General features: G+C 41.4%; 1 protein-coding gene across 1 annotated transcript; it reads left to right on the forward strand.

Annotated features, from left to right (window-relative positions):
- Nucleotides 1–3,470: 3,470 nt before the first annotated feature.
- Nucleotides 3,471–13,839, forward strand: Mmp13 (matrix metallopeptidase 13). Its single transcript, XM_021652828.2, has 10 exons — nt 3,471–3,613; nt 3,701–3,942; nt 4,814–4,962; nt 5,141–5,266; nt 7,015–7,176; nt 8,418–8,538; nt 9,382–9,515; nt 10,907–11,066; nt 11,621–11,724; nt 12,550–13,839. The coding sequence occupies exons 1-10, from the start codon at nt 3,485–3,487 to the stop codon at nt 12,648–12,650; spliced, it is 1,428 nt and encodes a 475-aa protein (XP_021508503.1). The 5' UTR covers nt 3,471–3,484; the 3' UTR covers nt 12,651–13,839.
- Nucleotides 13,840–18,428: the final 4,589 nt, after the last annotated feature.

An 18,428-nucleotide genomic window follows, 5' to 3' on the forward strand; every position in this document is an offset into this window, starting at 1 on the left:
ATGTTACTCCTTGCTGAGGATGTTGGAACAGTATCTTTGTCTGCTTGGTTACACATACCCACTTAAGAAAAAAAAAATCTCTGGAACCAAGAACAGAGGATGAATGAATAATCGTGATTAACTGTCTTTGTGACACTTAGTATAACTTAGTGGGTGGCAGCATAATTAGAAACAACCATATACGGAGCCACAAAGGGAATTTAGCTGTCCCTGTGTCTCTGTTGTTAGAGTCTCTTTATTCTTCTAGTTGACAAACTGACAAACGTCAGGGAACTGTAGATGGCAACGCTGGGACTTGGGCCTCTCTCTGTAATCCCAAAGTTTCTGACAATTTTTTTAAAAAGGATTAAACCACTGGACAGGTAAAATAAAGGAAGACCCATTCCTCAGTTTATAGCTTTAATTTCTTGTCAGTTCAGACGTTAATTATTATGCTTTTGTTTGTTGGTCTTAGATGTGTTCTAGTTGTTCTGTCTTAACTTTTCTTCCAAGACTCCCTGTTTCAGGCATGAACTGTGCATCAACCATACAAGCAACATGGAATGCCTTTCTGTTCTAGAAGTTAGTGTTTCATGGGCTCACAAGATTGCTCAGATGCTAAAGGTATCTGCTGTTAAGTACAATAGGCTGGCTGAGTTTCATCCCTGGTTCCAACATAGAGTAAAGAGAACTAGTTGTCCTCTGTTCTCCACACACACACACACACACACACTCACACACACACTCAATCAACCATCAAATAAATTCAATAAAAGTGTGTGCTGTGAACACTCAAAAAGGAAAAGAGGAATGGAGAGGAGGGGAAGGGAGGAGAGAGGAGGAAAGGAGAGGGGGAAAACTGGAAGGGAGGGTAAGGGATGGGAAGAGAGGGAAAAGAAAGGGAAGAGGAAGGAAGAAAAGGGAAGAGAAAGGGAAGACAATGAATGAACTACTTGAAAAGTTTTCAGGGTAGGGATGCTGCTCAGCGGTAGATTGCTTGTGCAGCGTGCACAGTGCCTTGTCTTACATCTCAGCAGTGCTTGACAAACAAATAGCAAGGAGGTGAAACAAAACCAAACCTGCAGGATTCACCACAGACGATGTACTGATAAATGGTGCAGTCTGTTGGGGGAGATTAACGTGAAAAGTCTTAGGGTGTTAGAATAACCTGGGAAGACCATGGGATTCACGTGATAAAGAGAGTGACCTCCTTAGTTGCTAACCTTTGAAACTGCAGCCCCTCAGATCTTGCTGCACATCCTGAGGATTATGCCATGAGTGATCCTGCTCAAGGAGGTAGGTAGTGGTGTTCTCACATCTCATTCTAGGGTGAAAACACAGCTGCTTAAGTTCAAATTTGGTTCTCTCATTTTAAGGGTGTGTCAGTGGTGAGGACGTAGCTCAGTTTGCAGAGTTCTGGGCTCTTTCCCTCCAAGATGGCATAAACTGTAATCCTAGCACTTAGGAGATGGAAGCATGACAATCAGGAGCGCATCCTCCTGATCACCTGACCACAGGAGACCCAATCTCAGCAGCTAACAAGCGATCCCACCAACCAACTGACTGAACAACTGACTTTGTAATCTCACTCCATAGGATTATGGAAAAAAATAAATAGAACAAAACGAAGACATTTTCAAAGAGTGTTCCTAAGAGAAAAAAAATTATGCATTTGAAAAGCCAGGTCACTTACTTTTTATTTGCATTGTCAACACAGACAAGTACATAATTGTAAGTGGAAGTCAAACTCTTCCCATCAAGAGTTCTTTGATTTACAGCTTTTTCAAAATTTTAATCGGACTCAGATAACTGTCTGCCCTCATCTGGAAACATTCTGTTTTTTGCTAAAGTTGTTCATCATTATTTTTGTTTCTCCTTTGTTTTGAACTTAGAAACTGCTGAAAAAACATGCTTGAGAAAAGTCCCATATCACCTCCGTCTGAGTCAGCAGGTGGTCCTTGTTCCTAATTCCCTCCACACAGTTTTGTTTTCTCATTCTACAGGTTTTCAAATTTCCCAGTGATTTCAGCAGACTTTGTCAGAACTGCTTCAAATGCCAGCTCAGCTCCCCGCTTTGAAGTGTGTGGAGTGAAACCACACAGAGCATTCCAGCAGTAATGAGCAGAAGGCCTTGCTTTCATGTGTACATGACCTTCACCTTAACAGCCTGAGATAAGGACTTGTGTTGACAAGAGTTTGCTAACACATCATTGTGATGACACATCCTGTCAGCTGTCTACAGTCAGTTCTCTAACAACAGTATCCTTATTGGCTGTTGGGCACTCTCTTGAGGAACGGATCTCTAATCTTCTGATGAATTTTTCTCTATTTCTGTTTAAAATAAAGAACATGAACTGACATCAACTTTTTGCGATTTTGCTCTTTGTTGTTCTTGAATGGAAGAATAAGTTAATAAATCATAAAAGCTGTTTGATAATAAGTATTGAAGTTGAGAAGTAGTGATGTTTATTTTTGTTTTTCATTAAAGTATTTCTTCTGGAGAGAGGTTATGTTGTAACGAACCAACACAATATTTCACACACATGATCACAGTACTTACAAAGCCAAGCTAGGAGGATTGTCTACTGTAGTATCCACTGTAGATTAAATAAATCAGTCTGAAGGATGTGTGGCACTGTGGGTTGGGATGAGTTCAAAGTCCTTCTGGGATACATAGTGACCTCCAAGCTTCCTGGGCTACAGTGTACAATTTCCAAAGTATCTGCTTGGGTTATTGCAGGGAGTAAATGCCTTTTAAATCTGATGGGAAGTAATCCCTCAAAACATAGTCCTAATTATGTCCATAGTACATGGTCCTAACCATTACAGTGGCTGCATTCCACCAGAGTCCAGGTACAGGAGCTTGGACATGTAGGAAATTCGTATAGGTCTCCACAGCCATCAAAAGATTATGCCAGGATACTGAAATGCCAGCTTGGGACTCAATCAGCTACAGTGTCTCAAAGACTTCAAGCTTCATTCTGGTACATTTCTGAGACCAGCAAGGGGATGCAGCAAGGATCCTCACTGCTGTTGCTCAGGACAGAATATAGTTGAGAACTCATCAGCCTATAAACCTTTTGCAAACAGGACTTTGTCTCTCTTTATGGGAATAAACATCTCACTTTGCTATTCTTATTACCTGAAAAACTCAGAGTGGCTGGTTTTCCTACAAAAGGAAGAAAACATTTTGGCCCAGTGAAGTGAAAATACACTAACCTCTGCTTCTCACACTATATCCATAAATATGCTGAGACCATTTATTTTGCCAGATGGGTTTTGGTATCCCCCACTGAAACTAGAGACACCCTCATTTTCCATTCCCCTCAGATTCTGCCACAAACCACACTTAGGAAGAAGAAAAAAAAAAAAAGACATGTAAGCATGTTTAACTTCGACTCAATAGGAAGTTAACACACATCCCTGAGTCATGACTCATAGTTATGGTCTATAAAATAGAAGGTGCTTGTCCCGGGAAGGTTATACTCAGCCACTGCTGCTCACCATGCGTTCAGCTATCCTGGCCACCGCTGCCTTCTTCTTGTTGAGCTGGACTCACTGTTGGTCCCTGCCCCTTCCCAATAGTGATGATGATGATGATGACTTGTCTGAGGAAGACCTCGACTTTGCAGAGGTACAATATTCTGCCAAGCCTGGCATTGTAGGGCATCTCTAAAGTCTTATTTCTCTTAAGAGTGTGTTGTTTTGGTCTCTTTTCTAGCACTACCTGAAGTCCTACTATCATCCTGTGACTCTTGCGGGCATCCTGAAGAAGTCTGCAGTGACCTCCACAGTTGATAGGCTCCGAGAAATGCAGTCTTTCTTTGGCCTAGAGGTGACTGGCAAACTGGATGAGCCCACCTTAGACATCATGAGAAAACCAAGATGCGGAGTCCCTGATGTGGGTGAATACAATGTTTTCCCTCGAACTCTCAAATGGTCCCAAACGAATCTGACTTACAGGTAAAGCACAGCTTTTAGCTCCCTCTCCTGTGTTTGTCTTCCCTTCTAAGTGTCTGACATTAAGCGGGCCTGGAGTATTTAATTGGAAGTTCAGGACTAGCTTTAATACAAAGTTAAGAAGCATAGAAGTAAGTTATATTTAGTGTTGGATTTTTTTCATTTTTCTACAAAAGTAAAAAATCTTATATTACACTTAGTATTTCTAAAAATAGTTCTATAAGTCATTGTTAAACATTAAAATGAATAAATTAGTTTAATAAGATCTATTATCTTAGCGCTAGCCTCAACATTATTCTTCAGTAAATGCCTCAAGATATTTCTTTTAGAAATGAAACCACAAGTCAGGCAGAGATTCTAGAAAATCTGCTGTGTTTACGATGAAGCTCCTGACGATAGAGGGTTTCATTTTTTTTTCCCCAAAAACTCTTTAGTGCCGCCTTGTTTGGTTCCAAATTTCAGCATGTAAACAGATTATATTTGAGTATTTTAAATTAAGATGCCAAGTACTCACTTATTTGGTACTGTTTAAATATTTGAGAGAACTCTTGAATTTTATTCTTGTAAAGTATCTATTATACCTGAAAGAATTTTTTTTTTGTAGTTGTTGTTTGTTTGTTTGAGACAGGATTTTTCTGTGTAGCCTTGACTGTCCTGTACTCACTCTGTAGACCAGGCTGGCCTTGAACTCACAGAGATCCGCCTGCCTCTGCCTCTCTGAGTGCTGGGATCACAGGCGTGCCCCATTGTGCCTGGCCCCTCACAGAACTTTCAAAGGAGCCATTTCCAGTTGAAACGTGATGTTCTAAGAAAGCGTATTTTAAAAACAGTTCTATTATTTGAAAATGTAACTGACACTTCCTGTGTTGGATAGAATTGTGAACTACACTCCTGACATGTCTCATTCTGAAGTGGAAAAGGCCTTCAAAAAGGCCTTCAAGGTCTGGTCTGATGTGACTCCTCTGAGTTTCACCAGAATCCACGATGGCACTGCTGACATCATGATATCTTTTGGAACTAAAGGTAAAGATGGGGAATCATTTCGAAACATGCTAATATATGAATCCTTTCTCGTTCTCATGTTTTATTCCTTTCACCAGTCACTCATCATTTTCAAAGCGCTTAATGAAATTCTGCCAGCCCCTGCTAAACCAGGCACCACTGTGTATAATGGGATTCTAATTCTTGATTCTGTGCCCAGAACATGGTGACTTCTACCCATTTGATGGACCTTCTGGCCTTCTGGCACATGCTTTTCCTCCTGGACCAAACTATGGAGGGGATGCCCATTTTGATGATGATGAGACCTGGACGAGCAGTTCCAAAGGTAATCTTCCTTGTAAAGACTGAGCTCACATGGTATCAGACCTGGGCTACTGACACAGTTAGAAAGCACACGAGTAAACTGAATTTACTGTTTGATTATATTTTCTAAAATAACAAAAAGTATATTTTGCACTTACCAAGTTTTTTTACAAATCATTAAATTTGAATAAATTATATGATATTTGTTATTGTGGCTTCAAGGACAATCCCTTTGAAGTGGGGTCAAATGTTTTCTCTTTTATTCATGGTTTTGTTTCTTAGTCTTGATTACAGTTTTGCCTGTTAAAGAAGTATAGTTTATTATAAATATATGTCTAAAAACCATTAGGCTGGATCTGTGCTTCACAACTATACTGGATGTTAATTGAAATGGTTTTTTTCTTGGCTGAAATATTAATGTTAAGTTCAGCCAAACTTCTTTTCTTCATTGGGCATGTTACTTGTCTCGGACTTTTCTACGACCTTCACTGACAAATACCGCTTCGTGAAAGCAATGGAACATCTTATTCCAAATAGCTAGCAGGCAGAAGTTGCACAGAAACTGCTGTGGCTACCACCCTCGGCTATTTCTTGTCTTTAACAGCACAAATTAAGTGTGATATTAAGTTACCAACAAAAACCTCATATTATTCAAAGTAGGATTTAGCTTTGGAACAGAGATCCTTAGTTAGGACAATTAAGAACAATCTTCATAGAAGTTGGGATTATTATTTATTATTTACTTAAATAAGATGGCAGCCATGGTGATGTATGCCTGTAATCCAAGCTCCTGTAATCTCAGGAGGCTGAAGATAGATCATGAATTTGAGTCCAGCCTGAGATGTATAAGGAGATTCTGTATCAAAAAAATCAAGTAAATATGAATGCGAATGAATGAATGAATAGGATACCTGCTCCTTCGAGGGTAAAACTGGCCCATTTTCAGTAGATCCCTCTCCAATGCTTTTAATCAGTCCCTATAGGGGAAGAGGATGATTTGCATATTCATGTTCTTTATCTCGTGGGAAAGAGCGGGTTTACTGAGAAGAACCTCTGACATTGCTAAGGAAAAGTCACAGCAAACCTCAGATTCAGACTCTTACAGAAGTCACACGTTTGATATGGTTAGTTGAAATAATTGAAAATATACAGGACAAAAGCTCTGGGTTAAGCGTTCAGATAAAGGCCTAGAACGGGGAACCACTACTAGTCACTGCAATAATTATTGAACATTCCGATCATGTGACCTTTGATTGCCCTATAATTGGCAAGTTAGTTCGCTTTCTTTGTATATTTGCTCTGATAACAAAGTATATTTAGTGAACAAATAAGACACTAGCTCAAGCTCCTCCTCGCCTATCTTTCTTGAGAAAATCCTTTTTGTGGTGCTGGAGATTGAGCCCAGGGCCTTTGTGCATACCAGGCACGTGTTCTACTATTGAGATACATCCCTAACCCTGCTCCCCACCACACACTCACACACAATTTAAAATAATAGTCTAAAAGAGTTGTTAGAGGAAAAATGAAAATATAGCGACATGTTCATTATCTCTCTTAATAACGGCTTAAGCTAAAGCTAGAGCTTTGCAGGACCTTAGTGAACTCCATATAGCGGATTCCAGATCGTTGCTGTCCACTCCCTTAACCTGAACAGAAAAGACAAAAATAAAAAATCTTTACTGACTACTAATTACCTGAGGACAATCCATTTGCATTGCTGTAGGTAAATGATTCTCATGGTTTTCTCATGGTTTCTTGCTTTCTTTACAGGCTACAACTTGTTTCTTGTTGCTGCCCATGAGCTTGGACACTCGCTAGGTCTGGATCACTCCAAGGACCCAGGGGCCCTGATGTTTCCCATCTACACCTACACTGGCAAAAGCCACTTCATGCTTCCTGATGACGATGTTCAAGGAATCCAGTCTCTCTACGGTAACCCTTAACCTACCAGTTATAACACTGATGAACAGAGTTACATTGGCACGATAGACACACATTTTCTTTCTCCACTAATAACCCACTTACCATGTTTTCAAAAGATGAAGGAAAAGAATCTACCGTTCTGAATCAAGCTACTTGCTTGGGTAGAGACCAGTTCATTTCTAATTGTTTTTCAGACCATAGTTCTTTGTGTATGTGCTCTTGTTCCTCATTTAACTTCAGAAGGCCCTGAACTCTGCTGAGTTTAAAGAGTGCACGTACAGCAGCAGAGGTAATGATGAACATGAGGACATACACAGCTCTTATACATTCTGACATTCTTCATCCACTGCACTTTGCTGCAGAGGAAGCACTTGTGGGGCCTTTAGTGGTTTTTAACCAACATCTGTAAAGAGAGATTTCCTCTTTATTTTCTTCCAGTGTTCCAGTGATATTTACAAAACATTTAAACTTCAACCCAAACATTTATTCCTGGGTTCTGTGTCATAAATAGAAGGACAGCCACTGCTCACAGGCATCAGCATGAATGCTCTTGGAGTGTTAGTTCAGAAAACTTGCTCAAGTTTCTCTAGCCCACTGCTACACCTCTGGATTTAAACAGACTATTATGGTGTGACTGAAGGCATAAACTTGAAGGGGGCAAAGGGTCTTTTCAACTTGATTTTGCGATTCTTAATTCCACCATGATGTGAGCAAGGTATTGTGGAGAGCATTACGTAGGAGGAAAGGCAGTGTGGGGTTAGAACTCCACACCTGTGGGCTGTGGAAAACTTATAAACATGTGTCAGGTCACAGCAGCGCTGTTACAGGGCCTGCTCATCACTGAGAGAGCTGCAGGGTGGCAAACTCATAAAGCAAAATCAGCCAACATCTGAAGTTGTTGAAATAGTCAAAAGGAGGAGGCAAGATGAAGGATTCCCCTGGGTGATGCTCCTGGAGACCTGGCCTTCGAGCAGTGTGCCTCCTGAGGGCTGTCATAGGCTCCCACTGTGTGACAGAAATGGTCTCAGGGTTTGGGTTTACCTTGGATTTTTACCATCGACTTGAAGAAGAATTTTGAAGCGGCCCAGAGCAGTGAAAGCAGAGGGGAGCCCCCTGGTAGCCCCTGGCAGCCTTCAGGAAAGGATTGCTTGGTGTTGCGTATTGAGTTCCGGAAGTGCGGCCCTTCAAGGATCAGCGGTCCTGTGATTAGGGACACCTGAAAACCTCTCACGTCTGCTTTGTCACTGCAGGGCCAGGAGATGAAGATCCTGACGACCGTAAACACCCAAAAACACCAGAGAAATGTGATCCAGCCTTATCACTCGACGCCATTACCAGTCTTCGAGGAGAAACCATGATCTTTAAAGACAGGTACTGTTAAGATTCCTTTGTCAAATCTGCGTGCGACGAGCTCTGGTACAGCTACGTCAGCAAACGGCCAAAGCATCCACCACACTTGCCAAGGGCAACACAGAAGCAGTAGACCCAAGGGCAGTTTACTTGCACTTTTTGAACCAAATAACTGGTAGATAAATCCTAATAAGATAAAGGGAAAACAGAAACTCAATTTCTTGAAAAACATGATAACCACTGAAAGTAATTGCTACTTAGTAAAGTTACCAATAGCCACACTACTTTCTTTCAAGATACAGAGACTGATTCCAAACGCCTGTTTTGGAATTTTCAAAGAGGGAGTGATTTACAAGAGAAGCCTATAGGTCAGAAAACATGAAATATTCAAATTGTAGGTGGTTATATCTCGCTTACCTGTTTATCTCTTCATTCATCCATGTGTGGCCTGATAGCCTTCCCACCACTGCTGTAGTTATGGCTCCAATTGCATGATCTCCAGGGTGTTTTCTCTTGTCAGTTTGTGAGGGCCTTAAGATCATGGAAGATACATTCCTAAAGCTCACCCGTGCATGGCAAATTTGCTTGCCACTCTGCATATATGCAAAGTTGAATAAAGCGTGGTTTCAGCCCATAGTAAACTTAGCGCCTTCACTAAGGCTCTGTGACATTTCAAATGAGAAGACATCTGGCTAGAACTTGGATGGCTAGACCTTACAACTAGAGGGGATATGGCGTTTCTTTTCCCTTTATGGGTATTGGGCGTGCTGATAGTTCCTGATCTGCGCTGAGGTGGACAGTGGTAACTAGCAGGACAGAATCACTGCACTTAGTGTGACAAACGGTGTTTTCCTTTTGCATTAGATTCTTCTGGCGTCTGCACCCTCAGCAGGTAGAGGCTGAGCTGTTTTTGACAAAATCCTTTTGGCCAGAACTTCCCAACCATGTGGATGCTGCTTATGAGCATCCATCCCGGGACCTCATGTTCATCTTTAGAGGTAAGGCTGCCACTGGGCTGTCTTTCGAAACGGCCAGCAGAGACGCACCCATCTGTGAATATTGTTATTGCCAGAGACTTGGTAACATGACCACTACCAAAATAATATCTAAATTAAGAAAACAGTCACACAGGGAAAACAGAAAGCACCTGCACCTCTTCTACAGAATGTCCTTAATTTGGAATGTAAAAACTCTGTATTATGGGATGGAAACATGGCCTCAAACACATTTGAGGCCATTGGGTTTGACCCCAGAAATGCAAAGAAAAAACGAAGACAGGACACTGTTATCATATCCATTCTTTGCTTTATCACCCTCATTTCAGGTTTTCCTTTTAGTTTCTTTTTTGATGTATTTTTTAATTTTTTATATTAATTACAGTTTATTCACTTTGTATCCCAGCTATATTCCCCTCCCTCATTCCTTCCCAATCCCACCCTCCCTCTCTCATTTCCTCTCATGCCTCTCTCCAAGTCCACTGATAGGGGAGGTCTCTTCCACTTCCATCTGACCCTAGACTATCAGGTCTCATCAAGACTGGCTGCATTGTCTTCCTATGTGGATTGCTAAGGAAACATAGTTAATACATTTTGAAAATGTGAAAAAAATTAATTATGATTTTTCCTTCTATTATTATTCCATTTCCCGATCTACTTTTCTAGTCCTTTGCCATATTTATGTGTGTTTGAGGCAGACTGTGGATATACCTTTTATGCTCTATCTGTTTTCTTTATTCCCTGGCTAGGCTGCTTACTCCATGAGCCCTTAGGATCCTTCATTTACACCCCTGGCCCCCAGTGCCTGGCTTTGTACATGAGTGCTCAGAATCTGGGCTCAGGTCCTCATGCTTCCACAGCTAGCCCTCTTACACATAAGTCACCTCTCCAGTCCCTACTTACCCCTAATATTTACATGGATGGGGAGATGAAAATCCTACCCTGAATAAATGACCATAATGTATTTACACAACATTCTGCCAATGTTGTTCCTGTAGTTTGCCTCTTACACTTGATGAAGCTGCTTTCTAAAGAAAAAAAGTAACTTTTTTATCGATATAAAACTTGAATTTTAATCCAATTCACTGATCCTAGTTATTTTTTGTTTAGAAATTTTAATTTTTTTTTATTCAGCTCCACACTCACTTAATGTTCAGAGCCAATATGTTGACAAATGGCTTGTGATGTTTGTCTGGCTGTACTGATAAACAGGAAGCCCTGGCCTTAAACTCTATCTTTGTCAGAAGGATGCTCCTATTTGTTTCAGACACGTGGAGATCACTAACACTGAGTATGTTATTTCTTAGATAGATTTGCTTCTCGGTAAATGCTTATATGCTCACGCCCTCACATAGGCTCATTGGTAATCAAATCTGTTCTTTCACTTATTCTAGGTAGAAAATTCTGGGCTCTCAGTGGCTATGACATTTTGGAAGGTTATCCCAAAAAAATATCTGAACTGGGATTTCCAAAAGAGGTGAAGAGGCTAAGTGCCGCCGTTCACTTCGAGGACGCTGGGAAGACGCTCTTCTTCTCTGGGAACCAGGTGTGGAGGTGAGGCGCCCCCTCCCCACCATGTACGTCCACACCTGCGGCTAACTGCTGCCCTCAACTGTTTCTTGTTCTCTGCTCTCAATGACAAAAGTGGTTTGACTGTTGAGCTTATATCTTTAAGTTTGCGCACAAAGCCCTGGGTTTCACTCATTCCATGTGTGACTTAGTCCGTCCATTCCTTCTTGCCTACCGTCCTCTCACACATACTCTCATACTCTTATTGTAGGCATGTACCAGCCCAACAGTCCTGTTCCATTTCAGCTCCTCGAGGGATGAATCCGCCCCCCACTCCTGTGCACACATCTAATGAATGCATGCACACGTGCACTCGAGTGCACACACGCACACATGCAGGCACACACATCTCACACACATGCACACCATCTATAATATTTATTTTTCTCCCAACCATTCATTCTTTTCTTTCTTCATGCAGCAAAGTCGTCTCCAAACTCTGGCAATTTTGTTCCTTCTGATCTTTTGTCTGAATTCTCTTTCTTGTCGTCCTCTTCTGTGTTTTTGGTAAATTCAGCTTTCTTTTTCTTATTAAACAGATACGATGATGCTAACCAGACTATGGACAAAGACTATCCCCGATTCATAGAAGATGAATTCCCTGGAATTGGTGATAAGGTAGATGCTGTCTATGAGAAAAATGGTAAGTGGCTACAATGTAGTGATTTTGCAGAGGAGCTGTGGGGCCCCTCAGAGAATTTTCACAGACAGCGGATTTTAATACAGAATTCAGATGTCTTTTATAAGCATTGTTACTAAGGTAGTAATTGTTTCTGTGTGCTACTTAGATAGCAAACAGAATAACGTGCTGAGGATAACGAGAATTTTACTTAATTACTGCCAAGTGTGCGAGTCACAGCTGTTGAACCTAAAGACAACTTTAAGTTATATTTAAAGGTGTCAAGAGGCTGGAGGTTATGTCATAATTCAAATTATGGCTGGAGTGGGGAGTGAATTATAAAGATTCATAACTATCATAACTATGGTTATTTTTGCTTTAATTATTACAATAGGTATTATCCCTAACTAAAAACAGTTAACAAACACCAATTTTTCTAACATCAAAACTACCACGAGTAGCAATCTGTAAATGTTTACATATTTTTAAAAATACCTTTAATTAAAGTACAATTACGTAATTTCCCTTGCTTCCTTGTCCTCCCTTCAACCCCCTCCCATAATCCCCATTCACACTCTCAAATTGCTGTCCTCTTTTTCTTTGATTTTTGTTGTCATTTTAAACTAAAAGCAATATATTAAAACTCCAGTATCATTTTTAAAAATAAAGACTGAGAGGTGTAAAACTTAATTAGAGATCCTGTGAGCCCTCGCAGAACTCTGACGGGTTTCCAGCACCGCAGAGAGCAATTGGATAGTTAGGGAAGGGCCATCAAGATCCTGTCTCTACTCTTAGCTGCAGTAAATCCTAATAATTCTGAGATTTTTTTTTTCTTTTCTTTCTTCCCAGGCTATCTCTACTTTTTCAATGGGCCGATACAGTTTGAGTACAGCATCTGGAGTAAGCGCATTGTGCGAGTCATGCCGACGAATTCCTTACTGTGGTGTTGAGCGTCTTTTCAAAATTGTTATTTAACTCCTAGAGAGCTTTTGGGATAACACTTTCAGACTGTGGGGGTGGCGCGGTGATGTCGGGGAGGGCTTAGTTCTGTGAACAAGCTTCAGTAAGTTATCTTTGAGCATGGTGTATCTATATGACTGTATGTGGCTGGAACCACACTGAAGAATCTTCAAGTAATGAAACCGAGAGTCCCGAGGCTTGCCTCATTCTTGGGTGCTCTGAAGAAACAAGATTGATATTTCCTGCAACAAATGGGGTCCATCTGTTGATAAGAGTGAACATAATTATTAAGATATTTATCAAAAAACCTAAAAGGCATGAAACCAATCATATTTATATAACTATGAATTGTCTTCACCAAAAAAAAAAAAAATTCATAAACTTACAAGCATAAAAAATGTTGGGAAGTGCATGGTAGCCATCAGTGAACACAGGTAAGTGGAAATACCTGTAAAATACATATTAGCAGACAATTTTCCAAAGGAGCCACTTGGGCTTTCCACTGTGAGTATTCAGACTTAAAGTCGTTTTCACACAAACCCTAAGGAACTATCAAAGCCACTAAAGGAAGGGGAGTGCAGCCGCTGTGAGGGCAGTGCAGGTGGCACTGCATTAGGCTTAATGTTTAGTGTGGGTCGTCACTCAAGGGCTGTGAACACTAATAGAAAATAGAGAAACAGGATTTCTCTTTTTATTAAAAATATTTTAGGTCTTTAATAGGCCACAAAGTGAAAAAAATCAAAATTGTTATAAAATACCTATGTAAGCGCATAGCTTTTTTCATAAATTATTTGACTAATTTAGAATAAAACTAGTGTTTCAACCCTACTTACCTACCTAATTGTCTTAATTACCCAGTTTTGACACACAGATAGACCCTTGTAATGAGTTGTGTGGCAGGAACTAAGGCAGACACTAAGCAAATCTGTTAAGGCACAGTCATCCGAATGAAAACCGTGTCAACTGGGCAGTAATACTTTGAGACTACCCCTTTAGCCCTTTTTTTCAGTCCTCACTGCTTTCCTTAGTGTCTGACGCTTGGCACTTACTGATATGTGAACAATTATTGTGCAGAGAGTTGGTTTTATAACACTGGGTCAATGAAAAAGAAGTGTGTATTTGTACAATGTGTTAGACTGTGTTTATGTTGTTTTTAATAAAAAAATTGTTTTCAACAGATATTACTATTTGGTGTATTTGATGTTTGGCCATAATTTCAAATTTTCTTAAAACAAATGGTTACTTAAATTTCTTATAAAATGTAGCCTCTTCCCTTCTCCTCTCCCTCGTTCCTTCTTTCTAAATTTAAATATGGGAACTGTGTGTAACTAGCAATGTTGGTATAAATCCTGCCAGGGTTTGGTGAGCCTGACACTGATGAGCTCTTCCTTTGGGCCAGCTTCTGAGATGGTGCCTGTACACTGTTTGAAATCCTCCCTACAGAATGCCTTCGAGAAAGGAGGAGGCTGCTGTCAGGGCGACCAGCTTCTGGCCACCCTGCTCTGCTTGAGCTTTGCATGTGCTTTTCTGTCTGTGTGGGCCTTACTTTCTTAATCTGCAAAAGGACAGTTGGCAGCTCAAGTAAACTGGGACATGAGGGAGGTATATGAAGGAAGCATTGAACAGTAAGAGGAAGGCAAAGGAGCCCGGAATTCCATAGGTTATTGAAATCATCTTAGGAGTGTGTGTGTGTGCGTGTGTGTGTGTTTGTCCCTTTCCCTTTCCCTTTCCCTCTCTCTCTCTCATAAATAATAAGAAAATTAATTTTAGGCCATTCAAAACAGTAGCATGTGTTATCTGGTTCTTGGAAATTGAATAATGGACACCCTGATTTGTGCATATGTGTTGGGGGTGGTGGTGGTAAGTAATTGTCAGCCATTTCTCTGAAACATGGAGCACACCTACATAAGAACACTGAGGAAGTTCTTCTCAGGTGCAATCCTGTCTCTGCTGTGCCGGGTCCCACAGTTCCTCAGGACCATTGCAGTGCCACCACCCTCAGGAAGACATGACCATCCTTCCTTTCAGTCTTGCTCCCCCCAATCCTCCCACGGTGATGTCTGCCTTCAGGACAGCTCTTCCTACTCAATTCTCTTAAATTTGTGCCGGCTGTTCCAGAAATGACCTCAAAGACATCCTTTACTGACTTTTTAGTTCTCTCTCATTCCAGTCAAGTTGAAGAGCAAGATTATTCTAGGAGAGCTTTCATGTTAAATTAAAAATACTATCACCGGGCTAAGGAGATTGCCCAGTGGGCAAAGCACCTGCCATGCAAGTGAAGACCAAAGTCTGGATTCTTGTTCAAAGTAAAAACACAGAGCAAGAAGCAGGCATTATAGAAACGTAGCCACCGGAACACAAGAAACAGGAAGAAAAAGCCTCATCTCCATCACAGAACCACTAGGTGGCACCAGAAAGGCTTTTTAGAAACACTGTTGAGTGAGTCAAAAGCACTGCTTTGTTTGGTGATGTGAAGGTGATGTGATGAACTTGACCCAACTGCTGACCATGTTATCCCTAACTTTATGTCATTGACTTTCCAGGAGGCTCATCCGCTTTTATGAGTTGAATAAGTTTATTCAGGGCTTCTTAGTTCCGTACACGTCTCTGTCACTTACATTAGGGCCAGGACGAAGTGTCTCGCAAAGCTAACAAAGCCTGTGGCTTGAGCCACTTAGAGCTGGGGCTTGTGAGTCAGCACGGTCCTGTAGCTGACACACTCCAATGTGATGTTAAAACAGGAGAAGCACAGATCAGTGCAACAAAGAGAGACTGGGCCAGACAGCACCAGCAGCTAGGGGAAAAGAACAACCATGTGACGAGGCACGATAATAAACCTTGTTTTCCAAAGAAAGAAAATTAGTATCCCGGGACAGGAGGAGTCCGTCCAAGGTTATCAAGGTTTCTTTCTCACCTGGCTTAGTTTTTCTGACGTGGATGGCACGGTGTCTGCACTGTGTTCCTCTGGTTTAGCAATGCTTGCTCCGTTAGAAGTTACACCTGTCAACGACAGCTGAGAAATCCGTTTCCTAAGCTTAGAGCTTATATGTATAGCTTATATGTATAGCCATTTTGGTAACTTTCTCATAATGTCTTCCATGACCTAAATTGTCAAATTTATTCCCCAAAATTAAATTATCTTCATCTCTGTATGTAGATCAGACTGGCTTTGAAATCAAAGAGAACGCTGCCTTCTGCATCCCAAGTGTTGGGATTAAAGGTGTACACCACTATGCCCAGTCAAAATAGATTATTAAGGAAGTAATATTTAATTGTTTGTGCTGGAGCACACCTTTAATACCAACTCTTGAGAGGCAGAGGCAGAGGCACAGGCAGAGGCACAGGCAGAGGCACAGGCAGATGGATCTCTCTGAGTTCGAGGCCAGCCTAGTCTACAAAGTGAGTCCAGGACAGCCAGGGCTACACAGAGAAACCCTGTCTCAGAAAATGGGGAAAAAAGGAAGTATAATTAATTTTCTATGTGGGAGCCTGAAAAAGTCAAATCCCACTCTATAGATGCTATATTGAATATACATACACATGTTCAAAAGTGTTATAACCCAGTCCATCTTTGATCATTCAATAATGTCACCACACATCGACTGTAAAAGTAATTACAGTGCTTTAATCTACTGCACTAGTGTCCCTTAACTGTTATTTGTGGTGGAATTGTTCTCGAGGAATATCTTACAATTCTTTACACGTAGAGCTATATGGTATGCATTTTTCATGGCTTTATGTTTGACCGAAGGACATTGACAAAGCATCTTCAGTAGTGGCCCTATCTTATGGCACAAAAAAAAAAAAAAAATTGAAATTACATTTTTTTAAAAGGCTCTTTGGTTTATTTGGTAGAAGTGCAGGTACGTGCGGACATCAGAAGACAGCCTTGGTGGTCATTCCTCAGTCATCATCCACCTTGTGTCGTGATTTGTATGTGTTGAGTGTGTGGTGTGTCTGGGCTGGTGGTAATGTGGGTGTAATGTAATGCCGGCTCCTCACTGGGACTCCTCTCAGGTATCCTGTTGTTGTCCTGTGTCGTGGAGACCCTGCAGCTTTGGGCTGCCCCTTCACATGCTCTTCAGTTCATAGATGGAGTAGATGTTGAAGTGGGTCAACTGAAAGCCCTGAATCTGGGCCTGGGTGGCAGCTGAGCTGGTCAGCCCTCCAGCTCTCTCATACCCATGCCACCAGGGAGAGATCTCCAGCACTGACCCGGCTGGCTCACCCATCAACTGTCAAGGGCAGAGCGAGCTCTCCCCCCACCCCCACCCCCTGCCCTCAGGGAAGCTCAGGCACGCCCCCATCACCACAGCCTGCTCTACTGTGCTACTGTGCAGGGCCTGCTCTACCAGTGCTATAGCTGGTGAGGGGCTGGGTCAGCTCTGCACAGGCCTTGGACATCCATATGGCTCGAGGCGGCAGCCCAGACCTTTGGTGGTAATATGATCAATGAACATCAACACAGACCCTGCTGGTACATGGCCACAGGCTCAGACATGGCCTTCAAGGCAGCATGGGCTAGGACTTCACCATGGCCGAAGGTGGCAGGGAAGGCTACTCACATCAAGCTATTCCTTTCTACCTTGTATCTCCAGTTCTGCCTTACTTCACAGTGCTCAAATCATTCTGCTTTGCTCTCTCTCCCATCTCTCCGCTGGATACTTGCACCCCAAGTGGCTCCCGTTGCAGGCCAGCCTCGCAGCAGCGGGCCTCTGAGTGTCTTCTGCCCACCTGTGGACCCTGGAGTGGCAGGCAGACCTCCCCAACTTTATCTTCTTTTAGGTTCAATGTATCCAGTTTTATATTGAGGTCTACAGTCCACTTGGACTTGAGTTTTCTGGAGGTGATAGACAGGAATCTACTTGGATTCTCCTACAGCTGACATCCACTCAGACCAGCACCATTTGTTGGAGAGCCTTTCTCTCCCCCTCACCCCCCACCGTGCATTTCTGGCTATTTTGTTTTGTTTTGTTTTATCAAAAATTATGTAGCCATAGGTGTGTGGATTTACATTTGGGTCTTTGATTCGATTCCATTGATCAACTTGTCTGCTTTTATGCTTCTATGCTGGGTTTTTTGGGTTTTTTATTTTGTTTTGTTTCGGTTTTTGTTACTATAGTTCTATAATACAGCTTGAAATCAGGGATGATCATACCTCTGTTTTGTTGTTGTTGTTGTTGTTCAGGATTGTTTTAGCTATCCTGGGTTTTTGTTTTTGTTTTTCTATATGAATGTGAGTGTCATCCTTTAAAGGTCTGTAAAAAATTATGTTGAATTTTTGGTGGGGATTGCATCAAATCTGTAGATTGCTTTTGGTAAAATGGCTATTTTTACTATGTTAATGCTACCAATCTATGAGCATCTTTCCATTTTCTGATATCTTATTCAATTTTTTTCTTCAAATACTTGAAGTTTTTTCATATATGTCTTTTATTTCTTTGGTTAGAGTTATCCCAAGATCTTTTATATTGTTTGTGGCTATTGTGAAGGGGGTTGTTTTCCTGGTTTCTTTATCAGCCCTTTTGTCATTTGTATATAGGAGGGCTACTGAATATTATTAGCTAGTCTTGTACCCAGCCATTTCTCTAAAGGTGTTTCTCAACTATTAGAGGTTCTCTGATAGATTTTGGGGCTGTCACGTATGTATATTATCATATCACATGCAAATAGCAATACTTTGACCTCTTCCTTTCCAGTTTGTAGCTCCTTGATCTCCTTCAGTTGTCTTATTGCTCCAGCCAGAACTTCAATTAATATATTGAATA

The sequence above is a fragment of the Meriones unguiculatus genome, chromosome 1 (genome assembly GCF_030254825.1).
Source record: "Meriones unguiculatus strain TT.TT164.6M chromosome 1, Bangor_MerUng_6.1, whole genome shotgun sequence".
NCBI lineage: Eukaryota > Metazoa > Chordata > Mammalia > Rodentia > Muridae > Meriones > Meriones unguiculatus.

What these genes read in the sequence shown, in the direction of transcription:
- Mmp13 (XM_021652828.2), top strand. Translation starts at nt 3,485, where the DNA reads ATGCGTTCAGCTATCCTGGCCACCGCTGCCTTCTTCTTGTTGAGCTGG. An exon ending in GATATCTTTTGGAACTAAAG is followed by an intron (nt 4,963 to 5,140) that starts GTAAAGATGGGG and finishes TTCTGTGCCCAG; the next exon opens with AACATGGTGACTTCTACCCA. An exon ending in CTGGACGAGCAGTTCCAAAG is followed by an intron (nt 5,267 to 7,014) that starts GTAATCTTCCTT and finishes CTTTCTTTACAG; the next exon opens with GCTACAACTTGTTTCTTGTT.